The sequence below is a fragment of the Dicentrarchus labrax genome, unplaced genomic scaffold (assembly GCF_905237075.1).
Source record: "Dicentrarchus labrax unplaced genomic scaffold, dlabrax2021, whole genome shotgun sequence".
NCBI lineage: Eukaryota > Metazoa > Chordata > Actinopteri > Moronidae > Dicentrarchus > Dicentrarchus labrax.
The window spans coordinates 12,469,321-12,492,589 of NW_026136707.1; the positions used below are offsets into that span (position 1 = coordinate 12,469,321).

At 44.3% G+C, this 23,269-nt stretch overlaps 1 protein-coding gene across 5 annotated transcripts; it reads right to left on the reverse strand.

Annotated features, from left to right (window-relative positions):
• Positions 1-137: 137 nt before the first annotated feature.
• On the reverse strand, positions 138-21,974 carry nr4a3 (nuclear receptor subfamily 4, group A, member 3). 5 transcript variants are annotated; one of them, XM_051406518.1, is made up of 10 exons: positions 21,766-21,974; positions 21,569-21,624; positions 18,266-18,436; positions 17,241-17,322; positions 13,263-14,101; positions 8,458-8,587; positions 7,585-7,748; positions 7,279-7,478; positions 3,900-4,078; positions 138-1,993 (listed from the first exon to the last, which is right to left on the reverse strand). In XM_051406518.1, exons 4-10 carry the CDS (start codon positions 17,302-17,304, stop codon positions 1,731-1,733), a joined length of 1,839 nt encoding a protein of 612 aa, XP_051262478.1. In that variant the 5' UTR covers positions 17,305-17,322; positions 18,266-18,436; positions 21,569-21,624; positions 21,766-21,974; the 3' UTR covers positions 138-1,730. The 5 variants fall into 5 exon arrangements, with proteins under 5 accessions (XP_051262478.1, XP_051262477.1, XP_051262479.1 ...); XM_051406517.1 differs by having other exon boundaries at positions 21,569-21,974; XM_051406519.1 differs by lacking the exon at positions 17,241-17,322 and having other exon boundaries at positions 21,766-21,891.
• Between the last annotated feature and the right edge of the window lie 1,295 nt (positions 21,975-23,269).

Below are 23,269 nucleotides of genomic sequence, written 5' to 3' on the forward strand. Positions count from 1 at the left end.
CCTGTATTCTGTATAAAACCATCTCAGATTTGGTCTTTTGATTACTTTTTCAAAAGTCTTGAAACACTGCAATGTTTGGATATTTTTTTTTTGAATTTTGAATTTTGTGTGAAAAATCAAAACACAGGAAGCAGTCGGGCAGAATAATCAGAACTAGTTTATAATTTCAAAGTGCTGAACAGAAAATCCAGTGAACCAAAGAGAAAGAAAAAAAAGAATTGAACAGGAAACTCAAACCAAAGAGGGACATTGAAAAAACAGCAACTTTTTTTCTTTTTTGTTTCTCTTCTTCAAAAAACAATGCACAACTCGTACCACAATATTTGAAAAAGCTAAAAACACTTCAAAATATTAGTTTTGATATATATATATATATATATTTATATTTATATCTATATAATTTTGCTTTTTTTCATATTTCAAACTGCTGCCGTGAGTGTGTGAGTGGGTGTTGGAGGCCCAGGGAGATCCCCATAGAGCCGCAGTCTGAGACACAAACACAGGTCGAGCTGTTTTGACAGGCTATGGCAGCTCTTGACAGCTTATAACACACCATGCATATGATCCTGGCTTCTCTAAGCGTACACACAAAGACAGTATGCAGCCATGTCCTCCACACTCTCACACGGCCTCCACAATAGAAACAAATAGAAAAAGAGCATGACTGCGGAATGTTTCACCCCTGGACGTACAGCTATCTGTCGAGCACCCTCCTCTCCCCGACTCCCTGCCGTCCTCCAGGGGAGCAGGTAGGGTGTGTGTCTGTGCTTCTAGCCCTTCTCAGGGTGTTAGTGCTTCAAAAGCCAATTTATGTCCATGTTCATTCCTCCGTACTCCTACTCGACCTATGATTTCAAAATGAGTTAATAAAAAAAAAACATACTAGAGCAAGTTCAAGTCTGGGTGACTCAGTCATCAATCGTTAGTGCACAGTATCTCCTCTGCTTTCTAAAGCCAGACGGAGACTGTCTCTCTTTCTTTTAGCTACTGACAACACAGGACGAGTCTTTGTATTAAAATAATTTAGAGTTTGAAATTAAACCGTTCCTGCTCCGTCTCTTCCTGTTGTGGGGTGATAGCACTTCAGAAATTGCACTTGGAATCAAGAGCCCAACTCAACAGCCACCTCCACGTGTTTATGAAATATCTGTGTCCTGCTTTGGGATGTTTCTGCGCGTCTACGCTGTCTGACCTCTGACATGTCAGTACATTTCAGTATGAAAACACCCCCTTCCTTCTCTCAGCAAGAGGAACTAGAATGCACAGCAACTTGTTTTTCACTGGGACATGTTCAGCTTTGAAAACATTTGATCACACTGACACCTCCCCTTCCCTCTTTGCTAAAAAGAAGTCCTCAGACTGGATGAGCCAAGCCAAAATACAGATAGACAGTACTCATAAACCTTGGTGTTCTTGTTTGCTGGATGAGCTGCCACCCGGACGGAGAGAGGACAATAAAAAGTCATTTTTCCGTCGTCCATCTCAGCCTCGTCATCGTCCCCACATGAGAAAAACGGGAGGATCAAATAAAAAGGGGTAAAGCGTTTGTGTATTTGTCTTTTATACTGGTGAAAAGCATTTAGTTGGTTGTCCGTTTGAGTGAAAAGCATTTGATTGGCTCTCTCTGCCCTGCTTCAGTCAGAGGGGAGTGAGTCTCGCTTCTGGATGTGTGTGCGTGCTCCTGAACAGGAAGTGACATGGGTTTTTCTCTGTCTGGTCAGCCCGGGCCATCAGTAGGGCAGAGTGTCCAGGAACCTGTCGATCAATGGAGGGGGCGGTACCAGGTCCTCCAGCTTCAGGTAGAAGATTCGTTGAAGGCCCTGGGTCCTCTGGGAACGGAGCTCTGCCCTTAGACCCAGAATACGACCCAGAGGGGGCGCAGCCTTGGACGAGGAGGAAGAAGGGCCGCAACCCAAGTGGTCTCTGAGACAGCATATCACTTTATTCTGCAGCTCCTCAACCCGCTTTGAGTCCTTCAGACCTGGGACTTGCTCTGTGGATAGACAGACAGACAGACAGACAGAAACGTTAGGAGAATAATTCATTAAAGGTCCCCGCGGAAAAACACACACACACACACACACACACACACACACACACACACATCAGAGCTCATTCACCTGAAAAAGCATTAGCTATATCTTCTTTTATATTGAATTCCACCTCATTACCCTGTATGGCTAATGTTCTTAACAGGCCTTAACCCGTCTCACTCACTACAGATCAATACACAGTCTAACCTAATAAGCCCAGTGCCCACTGTGTGTACACACACACACACACACACACACACACACACACACACACACACACACACACACACTCACAAACAATATATATATATATATATATATATATATATACGTGCACACACACAGACACACGGACACACAAATAGTCTCTGCAATTTAAGACATTGACAGAAACAAAAGTGCTCAACAATTAGCTGATTATTCCGCCCTGTGAGCAGCCAAATGAAATTAGAAACACACACGCGCACACACACACACACACACACACACACACACACACACACACACACACACACACACACACACACTGCTGCCCATAGCAACTCCAGTGGCACCCGTACGAGGCTTAATGTGACACTAACTCATTCTGCAGAGAACAGGGTGTCCAGCCCCACACACACAGACGCACACACAGGCACATACACCAGTCCGTGCTGCAGGGAGGCTGTCACTAACACCAGTCTCACTTTGAGGTATCCACTATCTGAAGCTTATTTATTGTTTGTTTATGTGACTCTTTTGTTTGTTCTGTGTTTGCGGCTGCAGAGTCACTCCAGCCCTCCTTTCACCGTGGCTTTCAGACCTCTCACTCACACTCTTGCCTCCCTCTCTCTGTCCGCTCTCCCTGTCCCTTCTTTCTCTATGTGCGCGAGCTCCTGGGGAGGGATCGATGACTGCCTTTCTGCACAGGCCACTCTGAAGCGGTCGATCGCCTGGTGGCTCTGGCGGCTCTGCCGTGGCAGTGCGCTGTGTGCTTTGCCGAGGTGGCAGAGCGCCACTGAGAACAGCGCAGACGCCATTCCGGAGCTGTGCTCCACGGTGGGCTGGTCGATCAGGCACAGAGTTAAGTGCTCCCCCAGAGAGTGAGGATGGGGTTGGAGGGCTTAGACTTAGACAGAGGAAGAGAAGGTGGAGGAGGAGGAGGAGGTAGCGGGGGGCAGGGTGAGGTAGGAAGCTGAGCGTAGGGGGAGGGGTGTTTTACCCATTACACATTTATATACAGTTTCTGACTCTGACGTGAAAAAAATGAAATGTGAACACTTAATTGCACCGATGTCCTCCATCACCTTAGGCTATATTTGTAATTGACTATTTCTAATGCATTTCTAATGCAACTACAACAAAATTCTTCCTCTTCTGTTGCGTCTCAGATGTGTGTTCGCAGAGAAAGCGGTGACTCTCCTTCTATTTTTCACAGATGCGCGCTGATTAGAGGGCCAGGTGTGTGGCAGGTGCAGCAGGTGCTTCTGGGTATCGGGTTCTTGTTTCAGGCAGAGATGTGTGGGAACATGCATGCACATGTGTGTCTTTGAGCGTATGTGTGACGTTAGTGGATGTTTCCACCTGATCACTGTCACATTGAATCACCCACCGGCAAAGCTCTGGACAAAGGAAAGAAGGTGTGTGTGTCTGTGTGTGTGTGTGTGTGTGTGTGTGTGTGTGTGTGTGTGTGTGTGGATTTGTATCCCTATATTTACGCAGAAGCAGCTTGTGTGACTGACAGTGTTTGTTTGTGTGTGGCAGAGTGGGGCAGCTGATGTTGAAAACAGGATGCTATATATCATACATGCTGTATCTTCTAAGTTTATTTACTCCTGACGGTCATTTTGAAATTTACAATCTGGTGTTATTGGCCTGTGTTTTTACCTGTGAGCAGTACGAGGGCGGCCAGGCAGGCGAAAGCAGAGGCGTCTAGGTTTAGACTCTGGAGGTGGTTGGAGAAGTCCCGGATGGAGTCCAGCCATTCTCCGAACCCACGAAGGCACTGGAACCTGTGCAGCACCAAGCCGTTACAGAAGACTAGTTTATCCTCTGACAGCATCGACCTGAGACACAGAGAGAAAAGGAAAAGGAGATGAAGACCTTCATTTGATCTCTCTTCCAATGAAACGCTGCATTTTCCCTCATGTATTGTAAATATGGCTTGAGATACTGGGGCAAGGAAACAATTACAATAAAAAAAGAATGAGAAAACCTGGCAGTATGCACACACACACACGAACGGGACACACATCAAACACAAGCATGCAGCTGATTAAGGTTGTGCTTTCCAAATTATAGCATTTTAAAACATTCCTGTGTTTCCTTTCGGCAGGGGTGGGGTGAAGGGTTAGGGCAGAGGGCTGCGCTATGTGTGTGTGTGTGTATTTGAAGATAGGTAAACTGTTACGGCTTTAATGTGCCCAGGCTGTGGTGTGCAGTGGAAACACAAAGCCTTAATGAGGAAATGAAAAGACTTCTCAGATGTATTTAGCCATCAGTTACTCACGACACACAACATCCCACTCCTTTACCATCGAGCAGAGAGGGAAAGAGAACAAGTAGTGAATGAGGGAGGGCTATGACTAGTTTTTATTAGTGCCTAAAAGAAGAGCGTGGCTTTCTTCAGAGAGCTGGTAAAAGTGTTTAGTTGGTAGAACGCAAGAAAGACAACAAAGGGAAGCCAAGAGAGATGGAAGGTGTAGGACAAGGGCACAAAGTGTGTGCTTAGACAATAAAGAGAGAGAGAGAGAGAGAGAGAGAGAGAGAGAGAGAGAGAGAGAGAGAGAGACAGGAAGCCTCAAATTACACCCTGCACAAACATTGGTTAAGCAGTTATGAGGAGAAGATGAAATACCATTTATGTCTAATTATCCTTACAACAGTTTAAAAGAGGTACTCAGCAGAACACATGCACACGGATCCTAGCCCATCACCAGGTCTGTCAATCATACCAAAAATACCTTTCCACTCTTAAAACACACAAACACAAAAAAACTAATAAGTAAGAAGATAAGAAGCAGGGACGCAGCTGGGTGAAAATCGATTAATTCGAAATTTACAAAATGATCCAAAAAATAGCTGAATCGTACAATCAAGATTTAAATTACGAATAATATAATGTGGCAATATACAGCTGCTAAACTCTAATGTATAACAAGTCCAAATCCACTCATCTACACAGAACATGGAGAATAATTTCCCCATAGTATTCTAATATGAGAATACGGGGCCCCAGTGATTAGACAGATGCGTTGGCGATTCACATTGCCAAAGATATAGTGGACTTACTTATTATAATGGTTAGTATAGTTTGACCTCTGGAACTCTGACATTTTCTCAAAATCTCCCTTGAAAGGTTTTAGTGTTTTAAGCAAACTATAGCATCTCAAAGTTATAGTGTATTCTGCACATTGCTTTAGTGCTCTTATATGTAGCAGAATTCAAACCCAGTATGGAATTGATTTTATGTTTACGTCATTATTATTTTTTTTATTAGATGTATTTTATTTTTCACAAATTTCCCCACAAATGTTGCATCAAATAGTATGAGTATTTAACATTGCTAAACAAAGTAAATCTTCCACTACAAACTAATGGCTTAAGTATCACAACTTTTAGAATACAATAAAGTACGAGGCCAACTCCCTATAAACGTCTGCAAGCTGACAAGGTCTGCATTGTCCTGATATGTCAAAAATACTAATTGGCCCATGTCTGATTGTAGCACATGAGCAAAACTACACAGACAAGCAGGCAGACAAGCAGCCAAGCAGATGCACACACACACACACACACACACACACACACACACACACACACACACACACACACACACACACAGCTGGATGTCAGCCACACATTCCTCTCACCCCTGACGACACTGTCACCACGGTAATCAACCAATAACCACAGAAACTGTTTGGTAACGGGGTGCTTACAGCAATGCCAGCCCAGAAGAGCGGAGCAAATTTACTCTACACACACACAGATCACACACAGACACACACACACACACACACACACACACACACACACACACACTCACAAACATACAGACATACGCTTGCGCAGGGGTCTGCAAGGCATCTGAGTTCAACAAAGGGTCAATGCAGGGCTGCGTCAACAATGAGATCGGAGCGTGGACCGCATCCTTTGCTCTCAGGGAAGACGGACAAAGTAAGACAGTGCCGTGTTTGTGTGTGTTTTCCTCTGTGCCGTGGGAGTTTGGCTGATGGGAAGATGAGCAGTGCGTGTGAGCATGTGTGTTTGATAGAGGCCCCTATGAGTCCACCGTTCAGTGTGAGTCAGAGTCCCAGCCTGATCCCCCTCCTGCTGGGACTGTGATGCCACCACTGAATCCTCTACCCACCCTGCACCTGGACCTACACTGGGAGGAGGAGAGAAAGTTGGGATTCTACATCATCAGTGTGCGTGAGTGTCTGTGTGTGTGTGTGTGTGTGTGTGTGTGTGACTTTGTTGGTTTTCTGCCCTAGACGACAGGGCAGACAAAAGGATGAGCTTGTAGCCTGAACCCCCCTCCCTCCTCCCCATAAATTTAACCAGCCACATGCCTTACGAGAGCAGACCGGTAACCCAGGGCAATTCTGAGGCAAAGATTGGCAGGGGCAGTCATAATGGCACCACAGGTATCCACGAGCAAGGCACACACAGGCAGGCAGACACACACACACACACACACACACATCACTGGACCATGAGGTAAACAAAGTCGATTCCATTTTTATTTCAGTCAGCTGAATTGAATATGCATTTCTTTCCATAACAGCCCCTTCCAGTTCCTCAGCTGACTAGCTTTTAGATGGAATTGATCCTGTCAATTCACAGTTCACAATGTTAGCACAGTTTTAGCCCGCAGAACACACACAGAGCTCTCTTTGCGTCAGATATCAGATGAGTGCAACGGAACTCTGTGGGTGTAGCTGCTGTCATAGCTACAGACTCCATTCATAATTCGGTTCATATGGCGATTACTCAGCTCCACTCCTCCTACTCTGGAGATACACCAACACAGCAGCACACAGCTTTGCCAGCACAGTTACACACTGTACTGTAATGGTAAAGTGTATAACTGCTTGTTGTTCCTAACACAATGTGCAATGCCAAATAAAGTAAAAGTTGCTGATAAAGTCGTAGGTGTGTGGTTCTAGATGTGCGCATATGGATGGAGAGTTTGAAAAAGGGAAACTAAAAGTGTTAGAGTTTGTTCTGGTACAAAACAGCATCAGCATCTCCCCTTTCTTACCTGTGAGCCAGTCGCAGGACAAACAGCTCCAGGAAGGCAGAGTCTATGAGCAGGTTCTGATCCTCGCGCTGAAGCTCGGAGAACCCGGGAAGCCGGTCAGCCCAGCATCGCGTGGTCTCCATCGAGATGGTGAGCAGCCTGTAGAAGAGCTGGATGTGCTCAGCATCTGAGGAGGAGGAGGGGGGGTCGGCGGCGCTGAACTGCAGAGAGAGATGGAGATAAATTGACTGAATGAGCTTCTAAACAACCCATATTTCTCATTAAACACATGCAACCAAAATGGAAAAGTGGGCTGTTGACGCGTACCTGGCTGTAGTCGAGGTCACGGGGCGTACAGTGGGAATAAGCCCTGAGCAGAGCGGAGAGCAGGCTGAGGGGTGGAGAAGGAGGAGACGCTTCCGTCTGCAGGGGGCTCTTTGGTTTGGAAGGCAGACGGCCTCGGCGCCCCTTCAAGCTATCAGTACGTACCACTGTGAACCAGAGAAAGAGAGAAGACAACCGGCGATAATGAAGAGGTTGTTCAGTTCAGTCTGGTAATATTTACGCAGCACGCACAAAGAACTTCTATTCTCTAACTGATTTCTATCAATATTTTATAGCGGCAGAGTTATTACTGAAAGGATGCTGACAGGAGCTCTCCAGCATTCCCACAATCCCTTCACAAGACGCCACTAACCAGCAGATGGCAGTGGAGCTGTTCTACAGGCTGCAGACCTGAGTTGGAGAGGTGTATGTGCTGTGTGGGTTGGTTTGTCTATCTGTGAGTGTGTGTATGTGTGTGAGACAGGTGAGAAACATCAGGGAGATGAGGGCAGTATGGGGGCCACAATACACACCGGTGAAGCTATAGTCAGCTATAACAGACTGTGATGGCACAAACTGGAGAGATGGAAAGTGTCTCTTTGTGTGTGTATTACAAAGCTTTAAAGGCTGATAGGTACTAATTGGTGTAGTGTACTCTCTACTTTCTTCCTCCACCAGAGAGAGGACAAGTTCCTGCTCCCTGGATGTGTGTGATGCTGCCACAGGTCAGGTCATTACCGCTCTATTAAACCCTGATTGCAGAGATAATCTTTATTATCATGGACTGGAGGTCCCATCTGTGTTCTCCACCATCCTGGTGTGTGTGCTCGCCCTCTTGTTCAGTAACTTTTCAGGTGTGTGGTGTGTTTTTCTTACCTTCTTTCACCATGCCAACACTCAGACACTTCTGGAAGCGACAGTACTGGCAGCGGTTGCGTCTCCTCTTGTCCACAGGACAGTTCTTACTGGCCAGACACACATACTTGGCGTTTTTCTGCACGGTGCGCTGCGGAGAGAAGAAACAGGCATTCCGATAATCAGCCTCCAAACACAATTAACCACCTAATATTTGATTTGTTTAATTCAATTTCTGTTTTTTCCCCCTTCCCCATCAAAGAATGAAAGCAGAAGCTCGCAGGTCAGATTTTAATTACGCGCTGAAAGGCGGCAGTGACATCAGTATAACTAGATAAAATTAATTTCCCAACAAGCCTCGCCTGCAGGAGGGACAATTTTATTAGCGCCGGAGCTGACAATGGGGACCGAGCGCGTGGCGTGCCGAGGCGAGTCCCGCGAGACAGTGGGGGGACAGCGGCCGCAAGAGCTGCCTGATCAGATTGTTTGTGAAGCTCGCGGGTCAGCTCGTGGCACCTCCAGGGCCTCGCGCATCGCGCCTCTCTCAATGGGCCCCGCGGGAGCGGTTTTCTCCTCGGCTGGCTCGCGCGATTATTACTGACCTTATTAAAATGAAATCAGAAACGGGCCACGTGGGGGCCGGTTGCGCTCCCCCGCGTGGATTAAAGACAATAACAACAGAGATAGTGGTGAATGCTTACGCGCTCTCGTGCCCGCGCGCGCCAATGGACCAATCATAAAGTCAACTGTTCTCAAGGTGGTCCTGCGATGACTTCATGAAAACTTCCCTGAGACAATTAGAGGTGCTTTTACATCACAATTAGACACTGGCAGCAGTTTTCTTCGTGTATTACGGGGCAGTGTGAGAATGCAGGATAAGCCCGTTTAAAGTAAGCAGTTAGGTAATTATTCTTAATTTAAACAAACCACAGAGCTATACTGTCAGTTCCTGTGTAACTCTGCGGTCCCGATGTGGAGCCCTGAGGCATGATGTCGAACTTTAAAGGCGTCTTTGACAGAAGGATTTAAACTCTAGGGCAAGCCTTAGCCTCGGGTGCAAACTTGCAAAAAACACAAAATAGAAGTTACTATTATGCTCTGATTGCCGTGATTTGCAAAGTGTTTGTATTTTACACGTTATCAAGCTGTGACTCCAGCAGTCCTCTCAGGCTAGACAGCACCGACTGTAAATTAAACTAACGGAACACACGGAAAGTGTCGCGGCTTCTCCTCTTCTTTAACGCCTCTAAAACACATCAAAACAAATAAATCCAATTAGGAACCCCTCGCGCCACACATGCCCGTGCCCCCGGGAGACCAATAACACACCAATTATTCCATATGCTCCGGCGCGAGTGCGGAACTAGCGCGTAATGGGCGCCAGCGCCGGATGAGAGTCGTTGCCATGGCACCGCAGATCGCTGTGAATGTCTCCCTGTCATCTCTTCAATGGTCAGTGACCCGTGAGAGCGGGGATAAGTTAGTTATGGTCATTAATGTGGTTGAGGGAAAATATAGCATCCGTTTAGTGGGAGTCCGAAGCTTCACGAGAGGCTGGATGACGCACAGCATTTATTTACACCTCTACAACTCTGCGCCAAACACAAAGTTTAAAGTCATCTTCACAGTGTCTCTGCAAAATCAAATGCACGCAGCTGAGTTCTGTCAACTTTCTGTGTGGAGAGGGGACTTTTGGATTTTAAGAAATAACTGAAACTCTTGTGTATAAGACAGAATAAGCTAACTGGGGTTCAGGTGAGAGTGATGTAAGTTGAATTGACTCTGGAGGCTGGTGAGGGGGAAGTTCTTCCCCTCAGTGACCCCGGGGCCTAATTTATAAGATAGCTGGTTCCAATAAAAGCCTTAGTTTGAAATGATCAATTAAGGTTCTGATAAATTAAACTCTCATGAGTGAGTTCTGGCCTGTCTCCTCCACTGCGTGTGTGTGTGTGTGTGTGTGTGTGTGTGTGTGTGTTGGGACTCTTGTGACTTTGCTTTCTAATAAGCAGCGTGGAGCATGACTGGCGTCTCAGCAGAGACACTACATTATCAGAGCTAATACTGTATAACTAACTAGTCTCTGATACTCATCAATGGGTTGTCTCCATATATGTGCAGGTGAACACACAAACACACGCACACACACACAAACACACGCACACACACAAACACACAGATTAAATTATCTCAATATGATTATCAAATCTGTAGATCCTTCTTGTGCTCTGTACATGTCCATTTAAGCCAGTCTTTAAGTGTTTGTGTATGAGCGTGTGTAAGAGTAGTTCCAGCTCTAATTAATCCCAACTGTCTTGTAATTTCACTATAAAGGCACAAAATTTTAAATTTCCTCTGTATCAGAAATTCAATTTTTAAGGTGGCAGTATAGGAAAGGACTTAATTCAAATTAAAAAAAAGATTCAGTCAAACATCGAGTCAGAATTGAGGACGAAGCACATTCATAACTGAACAGAAGCTTGCACTTTGTGGGTGTTGTGTGTGTGGGGGGGCTGTATGGAGGCATGCAGGGACAGATTCTTGACATGTAACATGTGTTAATAACCTTGGCTTAAATTAAAAAGCCTTTAGGGGCTTTGTTCCCCCATCTCCTCCCTCTGTGTCCTCTATCTCCTCCTTTCTGAATAAGACAAACTCAGACCTCTGTCACTGCAAGGGTAGTTTTTGGTAAAAAAAAGAGTGTGTTTAAATAGTTTTCTATATGGGAATAACTTGACTTAACCTTTATAACCTGCTACGTTATGCACATATACACAGATATGTCTCTGGGTGTTTATCTGGCTGCATTTTTTCCTGAACGAAAGAAACAATCAACTTATATGTATCATATGTGCATTTAAGTGATAATATCATGCACATGTTACCATCCAGCTTGTGTATTTCACTACTAGACTGCCACTTCCCAACCTTTCTATGACTTCCGTGCTGTACACGCAATGGAAAATAAAAAACGTGTCCAATGAATGAACTGTGTATTTTCACTGATAAAAGCACAGCTAAAGTAACTCACTGGGTAGGACAGTGGATGCATAAAAAGAGGTCACGTTTTAATGTTGTGTTTTTGTTTCTAGCATAATGTTTGTATTATACTAACAGCTGAGATCCACTTTTTAATTCTAAAAATTCAAATTCTGAATAGGTTTACTAAATTAATGGAAACCAGTGAATGGACTACATTATTCAGCCCAAATAATAAACACAGGAAAAAGGAACAACTTGTTTAAGAGCTAAAATTAATTCACCGTGAAAATGTGTTTCAAATTGCACTAATGAAATAACAATAATTTACAGCAAGCCACTGCTATGGTTTAATGTGTAATAACTATTCAGAGGTAATTAAATATAATCAGGAAAATATTTTAGGGAACAATAAAACCATCAGGATAATGGAGGTAATGTGCCTGATAATATGAGAAAGAGCAGGTGTGTGAAAGGCATGTTTCAGGTTTTTTGCCGCTGTAATCTGGATTCAGTTTGTAACAAACAGCGCGATATCTACATGCTACTGTAGGAATATGTGGTCGTGTGCATACGTTGTGTGTGCATGGCTGCATCGCATGTGTGTGTAAAGGAAACATAGTGAGGTTTGACAGGCTGTGTGGCTGCTGAGCGCTGCAGCAAGCAGAAAGCCCCGCGGCCTGCTGCCACCAGACGCTGCTTTCATTAATTACTAAATAAAAACAAATTGTGAAACTAATTGAAAAGAAGGATAATTCATTTCCACCTACCAGAGGCATTATTCAATTACCTCTGTGTTTGCACCCCCCTTCTCGCTGTCTCTTAATTTGGCTCTCTTGTCTCATGCAACCAATAGAATGCTTAACAAGTGTGCTGGAAAACGTTAGGATTCAAAAACGGTGCAAAGAAATGACATCAGTGTCAGTGAGTGTATGTTTACTGAAATTTGAATTTAGTATTGTACCACACACACGTGCCAGAGAAGTTTGTTGTTATATCTATATTGTGTTTTATGACTCGCACAAGGAAAATGAAAAATCTGTCTGACTAAAATCTCTCTCTCTTTCGTGTCTCTTGGTGACGTTAAACTATGAGTTGTGTGTGTGAGCACGTGTGTGGTAACATGGGATGAGACAGCGGGTTGAAGAGTGTTAGTTTGAATCATTTGGTGGACCAACTCTGACTCATATCGTCCTGAGTATTATGTCAGTGAATTGAGTTTTGTGGCCACTGATTCACTACAAAAACGCTGAAACTTTGGTTTCAACAATTCCTTTTCCAGCGGACTCATACTGCACTTTATTTCTGAGGGGCTGAGCATCAAACATGGAGGGCAATTTTCCCTGTTTGTCTGAGCGAGAATGTGTTTTTATCATCCTGTGCTCTCACGTAACACAAGCAATCACACACACACTCACTCACACACACACTCACTCACACAGACCATGCATACACACACTTTGCCCACTTGGTTGCTGGGAGAGATGACCCCTGTGGGTGTGTTGTGTTTTCATAATGACTCTAAAGACGATTTAGAGAGCGCAGAGAAGGATGCAGAGTGGGAGCGAGGCAAATGCAAGAAAATTGTTTCAAATGAAATACGTCTTTTGGTTTGGCTGTGACCTCGCAGATACTGGGTGATATTTTAAGGTGGTATGTCAGTTATGAATGTGAATGTGTGCATCTGGTGGTGGGACTGAAGGCACTGATTTTAAGAACAAGAGGGGTGGGTGCAGTCATTTAAAACGCATAGAAGTAGAGTTACTACAAAAAGAGAAGAGGCATCGAAGCAGTTTTGATGCCCCTTTATTGGACTCTTATATGACTTATTAGCTTTGGAGGGTATTTACCTTGAAGAAGCCCTTGCAGCCCTCACAAGTGCGTACACCGTAGTGCTGGCAGGCCGCATTGTCCCCACACACTGCACAGGTGCCCTCTCCTTGGGGGCCACGTGGGGGAGGCGAGGGCAGGCTGTCTCCTAGTAGGGGGCCACAGGGCCCAAGAGCCAGGGAGCGGAAAGCGAGACTGCTTCCCCCGGCGCCGCGGTGCAGCTGGTACATGGGCTGCTCCAGGGGTGGACCGTGGTGATGGGAGACTGAGGACGAGGAGGAGGAGGAAGAGGAAGAAGTGCGAACCAGTCCTCCACCCAGACTTTCGTAACCACCGACGCTGCCGCCACTGTGGGGCGGCGAGTGCTGGTAGAAGTGCTGAAAGCGCGGAGACTTGAGGGGGCCCGCATCCAAGCTGGAGCCCAGAGAGTGGGGGTGCGACGGAGGGGCCAGTGGGTGCTCCTCCCACAAAAAGGAGGTGCCAGGCTGGGGCGGCAGTGATGGGGTGGTGGGAGTGGAGGGGGGAGACTGTTTAAAGTACATGGTGGAGGAGGACATGGCCTCCAGTGGTGGAGCAGTCGGGTAGCTCTCCTCCTCCTTTTTGATGGTGGGCCTGTGCGGAGGCATTTGGTAGAGGCAGGAGGACTTCGGCTCGTAGCTCCCCTCCACAAAGACGTTGAAGCTGGGGAGGGAGGTGGTGGCGGCGGCGGCAGAGATCTCACCACCACCAAGGTCCAGCTTGGTGTAGTCAGGGGTCATGAGGTCAGAGCTGTAGCTGTCGCCCTGGTAACTGAAGGACTGGCCAGAGTAGGCTGAGCCTGGAGGGGCGGGCCCGTACTGAGCCTGCACACAGGGCATGTCTGCCAGGGAAACAGAGCACACATGTAGGTTAGAGCTGCGTGGCACATCAGACCACATGTATTCCAGAAACGTTTCATTCAAAAAGCATTTTTATGGTGTTAGTAGAATACAGCTGCACGGCAACAATCATTAGTCAGTGAGGAAAGTTTAATGACATTATTAGTTAAACACTGATTTAAACAGAAAAGCAGAACTTTGCCCACAGAAGCACAGTACAGGATCGACCCCACGGTAAATCTACAGGATACAAGCAGACTCTGCTGGAGGCACATGCACACAAGGGTAGTGCTAAACAGGGTCAACAATTAAACAATGAATTACTAAAAATGTCTGCAAAGCTCTATTGGAACAGGCAGTTTTTTTTCAGCTCATGAGGTGTCAGAGATTTTGCAGCGTTATAAAGGTTTTTGAATGCACCTTTCAAGGAATATGAAAAACTTTTAATGTTTCCATTTGGTGCTCAATTTCCTGCTTTAACACTTCTCGCACTTGGCTGAAAAAGGAGAAACATTTGGAGCGCACGCACACACACAACCTCTAGACCCCACCGATTCTCCCACAGTTAGTTCAGTTTAGCGCAATTCTGAGGCAAAGCAGTCAAAGCAAAAGATCCACTTCACTCTACATACGTACTGAAATGCTGAAGTATCTGTCAGGAGTGTGTGTGTGTGTGTGTGTGTGTGTGTGTGTGGGTGGGTGGGTGTACTCTGGTTAGTCAGATGGCAAAGCAGATGAGATAACATTAAATAATAATGGAACCCCATGGTGGTGCTGGATGCTTGCTGCACAACCTACACACAGACACACACACACACACACACACACACACACACACACAGACACAGATATTTCCTCTAACTGCTGCAGACGCCAGTCAGTATGTCTTGAGTTTTCCCCTTGATTTAATTCTCTCACAGTCACAGCAGCAGGCCACCACCTCATCATCTGTGCTTGTGGACTATATGGTCTCCTCTTATCAAACCCCCTTACGTAATACACTCCACCTGCATTTGTCTGCGTGCTCCTGAGCGTGCACTTTGTGTGTGTGTGTGTGTGTGTGTGTGTGTGTGTGCGGGCTAATCAGTCATGAGTGTCAGCGCAGCCAGGCTTTTGTGGTGTTTGCTCGTCGCTCCCGAGCAGGGGAACTGTCAACACAGCGCTGCTCCCATTGACGCCCAGCATGCGCGAGCTCTGCCGTAATAGCCCCCGTTCCTCGCGCGTCATGTTTGTCTATAGTCAAATACGGGACACATCAGTCCTGCTGTTGTTAAAGCACTCACAAATACCTCCATCCCGAACGGACTCAACCAGGCTAGGACAGGGAATTGCAGGCTAATTTCCTGTTGTGTTGGATTTTTTTATTCTTTTTTAAAGGATCAGAAACAGCGGCTCCAATCCTTTTTTCAAGAAAAATAAAAGTCCTGAAACTTCATTAACTCGTTCTTCCCTTTTTATACTAACTAATACTAAAACGCTACTAATAATAATGCATTTTATAAATAGCCTTACAACATTTAGTTTGCAGTCATCTACTGTATGCCTAATAGACTACATGAATGTCAGTCATGGCGGAAGCAGCCAGAGTGACACATTCATTTGAGCCGCTCTAACACAATTAAATTATACCTGAGGGGCAAAGAGCGGTTCGGCTGTGGGGGCTCGAAAGACAAAAGGCTGACTCAAAGCGTTAATTAAGAAAAAGAAAAATAATATGAGGCTAGGCTACACAAACTTTATTTATTTATTTCATCTTTTATTATTTATTCAATATTCGTGGGTGTTTTGTTTTAACCAATAAATAAAAGGTTAAAAGAGGTGTGACCTCTCAGACTGGACCTGGTGGGGGAAATTATAATAAATCCAACAATTCATTTTAACTGTTTTGTTGGGTAGCATCAAAGTGTGAAATTATTTTCTTATAATTCACTGTTAAGTATATCAGACACAGCAGACCTACAGTGTGTCTCAATGGGAATATCAAGCTGCAACATTTTTTTTTAAATTGAGGATATGAGTCAAGCTGTAGGCCTACGTCTGCTTGACGTCATCAAGTTTTTTTTTTTTTTCTTCTTCTACAAGTGACCAGCTCCACAACCCACGTGGAAAAACACACATGCAGCGTAATGGGCGTCATGGGGCTTTTCTGGGCTATACCTAAAGACTGATTAGGCATCAGAGGAAGAAGAGAGAGGCACAGAGGAAGAAAAAAAAGAACCATGAGAGGAGGAGAGTTCAGTGGTGAACTTAGTGGCTCTCTCTGTTGTGTCAGTAGGTCAAGCCTCAGATCACTGTTGTGTGAGAGAGAGAGAGAGAGAGTGTGTGTGTGTGTGTGTGTGTGTGTGTGTGGGGGGGGGGCGGTTAAGACTTATTGCACCTGGCATGCAGTTGTTTAGCTGTACATATATATCTTTAAGTACAATATGTTTTCAGTTGAGTTTGCCTGAGAGGAGATGAAAGACAATATAGAGAGGGAGATAAATGTTGTAAAACAAATACATAATATAAAACCGTATGGACAGTGATATTTCTGTGTGTGTGTGTGTGTGTGTGTGTGCATGTGCGTGTGTCAGGTGAGGAAAGAAGCTTTGATGAGTTGTTTTAGGCACACACACACACACACACTCATATTTTCATCACTAATGATGTTCAAGATGTAAACATGAGCCTGTATACGCTCATTCTGCCAATAACATGAGCCCTTATCCTGAGAAGAACAACCTGTAAAACCACTTGTGTCTGCAAACTCATCCTCCTCGTTGCTTTACATTTGGTGGTGTGCCTAGCCTTCACTCAGTAGCACACACACACACACACACACACACACACACACCCATGCTCACAAGCGTGCACCCTCTCTCACACACTCACCAATACAAATAGACTTGTATCAGTGGAGTGTCTTTATTTTTTATGTCGCTGAAGCAAGCAAATCTGTAGAAAAGCCTTCTACATTCCAACACCACCATCAGGTTGCCTTCATTACACTTGCATGCAAGCAGGTGTGTGTGTGTGTGTGTGTGTGTGTGTGTGTGTGTGTGTGTGTGTGTGTGTGTGTGTGCAAGCAAGAGGACAGACAACCCAAGCAGAGTCAGACACAGGTGGTGTAGCATAGTGAGGCGAAGGGAAACAGTCTCTAACCTCGAGGTGTGCATTTCAACTGGACAAACTGCAGCTGTTCCAATAACTGAGCGCGCTTGTTCATTGTCAGAATGCCATAGATCTAACAAATAAAAACATGAAGTTGCAGACATAAATACAAAAACACAGGATTTTATTTTTTTTGTCAGTGAGATAAACTGTCTGAATTCAGTGGCCTCACAAAAAAGTGATTTTCACAAATATGCACACACACACACACAAAGCACAGAGACACAATTACACCACCATGTTTGTATGTTAAATATCTATATTTAAGCCTTCTTTTCCAGGGATTTCTCATCTGATTAATTTATCAAGAACAGAGGTGAAATTATGTGGACACTGGGTATTCATTTGACAGGCTCAGGTTATAGGCTAAAATAATAAATAAAAACAAACACAGACACAATACAAAAAGAATTGTTATTATTTGGTCTGTTTAAGTCATAAAGGCTTTTTGAAGACCCTGTTGAGTCATTAGGAGGATCGGTGTCGGTGACCTATGTGATTCGCCTACAGCTTTTGGATTTAGGTGTGCCTTGTATCAAAAGTTGGTTATTTCCGCCGGTTTGTCTAATGATTGAAATGTCAACTCAGTCCTCACTTGCCAGCCGACACACACAAACACTTGCGGGCACACGAGCTGAGACTCACGCGGCCAAAGAAAAAGATCACCAGCATGTTCATCAAACAAAATGATTTAGGTAAAGTAGATACAAGTAGGAAATGGCTTAAATATAGCCCATTGTCTAAATTAAATTCTATTTTCAGACTTTTCGGGGCTGTTATGCTTCCCCCCCTCCCTTACAATAAAACATAACCAAACACCTATCACACCACATTAGGTGCACAGAAACAGACCTGAGCCACAACAGTCGCACTTATTTCAACAGCTTCAGCTGAGAAAACACATGGAGTTGGGGGAAGAAAGACAGAAAGAACGAAATAAAGAACAAAAGAAAGAAAGAGAAAGTAAAATAATGATTACATTGAAAAAAAAAATGAAGGACTGTTGGGGACTGTACCTGGTGAAAGAGCTTCGCGCTGAATGGTGCTGGGTGTCCGGGATGGAGGGGTGGCGTGGCTGCGGCCGGGACAGGGCTCGTGGAGCGGGGAGGACTCGGCGGGCGTCGCAGAGGAAGTGTCCGATCGCCGTGGCTCCGAGCTCGGCTGGGCGCGCTCTTCCGAACCTGTGTCTGGAGGAGAGATGTCTGTGTTACAGCCTGTCATGTGGCGGCAGGCTGAATGACAAGGTGGGTGTCTCCACTCAGCGATCATCAGAAAAACCTCACAGACATACAGAAGTAACCTTTGAGAATCGTTTTGCTATTTTTTTCCCCACCTCCCCGATAAGCACTGCCTTCCCAAACTTCATTTAGCAAATTGTGGGTGAGGTTGCACAACACTCCTAACATCCCAAAACGTTAGAGCTCAGAGAACTGTTGGCAGATAATACGCAGCAATTTCATTTTAAAGCAAAAGAGATAATTATTAGCAAAAAGTCAGTAAATCGGATGAAAAGAAGCAAAAAACGAAAGGGCATGAAAACTACTGTGCGCACATCAGAACAAGATGTCAGTCGCCAGTATCTATGTAAAGCCATAGGAACGCAAAGTAAGAGGAATATTTACAAATGTTCATTAAACCATTAGTCCAATATAAAAAAATAAATACGACACTGAATCCATGCCACAAAGAGAATATTATGAACCACAACTGAGGACTTGAGCTCATTTCAAGACTTACACTTACGTGGGCGACAAGTTTCATTCTAACACAAAGCTGTGTTCCGTTATTAAAGTAATTTAAATATTGCGCCAAAGAAAGACAAATTCAACCAGGTAAAAAAAAATATACATGACTTCTACAATTACAGACCTACAAAAGTGACAACTTTTAAAAAAGCAGTCTGTGCCAGTGACTCCAAGCCATCGTTTTTCTTGCCCCTGATCACCACCGTATTCGCCTGCTCAGGGTTCATCCAGAGGGAGAGAGAAATCTTGAAATTTTGGAGAGTCGGACCTCAAACCAAACCAGCGGACTCCCATGCACCGTGCGCCTCCAACTCTCTCTCACTGCAGCAGGGCGCATTGTGGACCCCGGATTTCAAGGCCCAGAGCGCCCCCTTTCTGTCACACATTCTCTTATATACAGACACACACACGCACTCTCTCTCTCTCTCTCTCTCTCTCTCTCTCTCTCTCTCTCTCTCTCTCTCTCTCTCTTTGCCAGACCCCTCTGGGATACGGTCATGTCAAGAGACCACTCGATCTTCCAGTATTCATCTCAATACTGTGTTGACAAGCCACAGTCCCCATAACCTGCTTTCAGGGCTACAGGCACCTGTAGCCTGCTGTCGTCTCTTATCTTTGTGTCAACAGATCAAACTCTTCCACTTAGTGTTAGACAGAGCAGCCACTTTCCTCCAAACTCTGAACTTACAGACCAATTATGAGACGAGACATTGAACCTCTTTCTTTTGCTGGTTCCTTGGTCAGGAAATGCCTTTTATACAAATATAATGCTTCGCAGAGCCTTCAGATATGTTTAAATAAAGAAAAAAAGACAAACCAGAGTAAACAAACAAGTCAGGCTGTGTAACATTTATTTGATTAGGGTTGATTTGGAACAGTTAAGCCATTATTCAATTCTGTGTGGAGCCATTTGGATGCAGAAAAAACCCTTTACGCCTATAAAACACTAGTTGGTTATAGCAGCAGAAATAAGATATTCTTTGATACAAGTCAGAATAGCCTCATTCTTACATAAACTTGTGAAGTTAAGAGCGTAATTGTGCGTAAATGTGCTCTTTACCTGTAGGGTTAAAGAGTGAAAATAAAGTACCATATTGACTTATAAAAAAAAGAAGAAAAAATATATTCTTCCTGCAAAGTGAGACATTCAGTCTGTTTTTTTTTTTTGTTTTTTTTTTTTGCTAAATGAGCAAACCGGTCCCCTCTCGCTTTCTTCTCAGGCCGAGCCGGTCGGTGGGGCTCTGGCCCTGCGCGCACCGGTAACCAAGAGAACGACATAAGAGCTGCAAAGCACGCGCCCCGGAGCGCCGGTAGCCCCCGGTAGCCCCTCGCACCAATAACCCCGGACAGCGCGAGGCTTCCAGCAAACAGAGACAGAGAAAAGAGAGGACATAAAGGAGAGACCAGAGAAATATGTGAGTACTGTAAATCAGGCCTGAGTGGGAGACTGTCAGAAGTGCCTGCGTGCGCGGCTGTGCGCGCGTAGACCTGAGTGTGTGTGTGAGAAAGAGAAAGAGAAAGGTAAAATCAGCAAGTTACTCCAACTCAGCAAGTTGGACGTTTCTTATGATTAATGGTATGGATAGCCCAAAGCCTTTAGCAGCTGCAGAATACAGAATCTGCGTTGGAATCAGGTGTCTAAGAAATATTTCACAGAGGGTTAAGGTCAGAAATTTGATGTGGCTTTATGGTGAATGGCTAAGGTGTTTTTCCGGCGATCAGTGCTGGCCGTGTCCTCACAGTGGACAGTAAGACTGCTGACATTTGTCACTGGTCACCAGTCAGGCGACAGGTTAGACTATATACATTCTGACTGTTTGGAAAACAGCTATCACCTTTTTATTTTTATTTTTTAGCTTTAATCCTAAAAAGCAAACAATGGTTCATCACATTGCTGCATAGGCTTAATTTATCAACAATATACTGTAGTACTTATGGACCTCGCATCAATAACATGGCATATGCCAATAACACACTCAAACACACCATGTGCATCTTATAAATCACTTATTAAAAGCACAAACCCCCTCCAAAAAAACCCTTCATGATAAAGCAAAAAAAACCCCCAAAAACAACAACAACCCACATGGCATGAAATCAAAGAGCTTTAACTCTCACTCAGCTCCTGTCTGAATGTAGGTTAGACTATTCTCCACTCAGACCATTAGTGCGTCTGACTCCACTATTCATTGTGTGAGTGAGAGGCATCTCATTTCCATGACAACCAGAAAGGATATGATACCTTCCCAGCGCAAATTAAATTCGAATTCAGCTTCATTTGCTCACGGAGACACACACACACACACACACACACACACACACACACACACACACGGGCAGACAGTATGAGCAGCTGTACGCGCGATAGAGCCTGACAATATCAACAGGTTGGACGCACAAAGTTGGAAAGAGCAGACGCTTATAGTAACATTACTATAAGAGTATACAATCCACACGACAATAGGATTTAGGTGACAGTATGGACACGACTGAGGGTTAATATGTCCTGGTTGTGAATGGCAAACTAACAATACGGAAGAATATCTGGCACTCATTCATTCACAGTTTACTTACCGGTTTGCTGTAGCGGTTCCGTCTTTACATGTGGTAATAACCTCGTATGAAGTATCCTATTTCCATCCAGAATAATCACCAAGAGTCGACGTAATGAGGAGAAAAATGTTAGACAAACCTCTTAGTAATACCTATCGCAGAGGCACAGGATGCATCGGCAACAACAACAATAATAAAAAAAACTTTCTTCTTCTTACTTTTTTCTTTCTTTCTCTAAAGTACACAAAAAGTAGAAAATTAAAAAAAAAAGAAAATTAAAAATTAAAAAATTAAAAACTCCCGGGTGTAAGGAGTGTGTCAGTGTCCGTCTCCCCGCGAGCTGAGCGTGTCAGTGCTGATAGGGTGCTTTGCAAAGTGTGCGCGGGTTTTGTTTATGTGCGCCGTCTGACGGGAGAAAGTCAAATAGTGCATTTATGTGGGCTCTGCCTCCACATAGAACCGCTGGTATGCGCTACGTCAATGTGACGCCATGGGAGAGATGACGTCACTCAAAGTAGAGCTCCCTCGCTCTCTCTCTCTCCTACAGTAAGCCCCGCGCGCCGTGCCAGAGAGAGAGAGAGAGAGAGAGAGAGAGAGAGAGAGAGAGAGAGAGAGAGAGAGAGAGGGGTGGAGAGAGGATCAGAGAGACGGTTGGTTTGATGGTTGCAGGAGAGGAAGCGGAGGGAGATCCGGCGGGCGAGGTTGCGCCGTGGCAGATAGCCCACACCTTGGGCTCTGTAGTCCAGATTTTATTCTTTTATCATGGCGGATACATTTAAAAGTTTATGTTATTATTTTTAAAAAATAGCTTGAAAAAAAACTACTAATATAAATTAACTTTCAGTCAAGACTTGTCAAATCAAATAACTTTAAAGCCAAATTGCATTACCATCAGCTTTTTTAATGATAAATATACCAATATAAGAGATGAAAAGCAACATTTACCCAGGAAGGCTACTGTATTATACAACTTTGAGGTAGTTTACTGAGTATTTCCACTACTCTACTTCTTCTTTTCTACATTTTAGAGACACATTATGCACTTCTATTTTATTCCACTGCTTTTATAAAACACCCTACAGTTATTTGTTAGTTTGCAGATTCAGATTTATAGCCTATATCTTATAAAATATGGTATACTTTATAAAATGCAATGTATAAAGCAGTAAGAATCAGCTCCATCTTGTTCAGCTACAACCTTAAAATGCTGCTTCCATGTTACTAAATCAATAAAAAAACTTTAAAGGGGCCATTTTGTATAATGAGTAATTTTACTTTTAGCATATTTGCTGATACTTCTGTAGTTTGCAGGACTTTTTAAATGTAATGTAGTATTTTGACATTGCGATATTACCACTTTTACTGCTTCTATTTAAGCTAATTACCTGTTTATGTGACTAAATGTATAAAATGCCACCTCATGCTTCCTGGGACACATGAGCCTGTGTGTGCAGACAGTCAATATAGACTCTGTGCCTTAAGGTCTTAATAAATTTGTCGTGTCATTTTGTCATGACACAGACCATCGAAAGGCACTGTCAATTTAAATCAAGTGACAGGATATCTGAGGTTTTTCCTTTTTGGGTATTATTCTTTAACTCAAGTTATTTAAAATCACCATCCTTACGAGTCATTTAGTCCATTATAAGGTCCTAAAATGTTATTGTGTTAAGTGACATGATCCAATTAGATGATTTCACCCCCTTTTCCCCAATACAAATC

Bases quoted from the DNA above. Each gene is read 5' to 3' on its own strand.
- nr4a3 (XM_051406516.1), bottom strand. From the start codon at position 19,221: ATGAACCCTGAGCAGGCGAATACGGTGGTGATCAGGGGCAAGAAAAAC. The intron at 8,588-13,262 runs GTAAATACCCTC...TTCTCTCCGCAG, and splicing joins GCTGCAAGGGCTTCTTCAAG to CGCACCGTGCAGAAAAACGC. The intron at 4,079-7,278 runs GTAAGAAAGGGG...TCTGTGTCTCAG, and splicing joins GTCCTGCGACTGGCTCACAG to GTCGATGCTGTCAGAGGATA.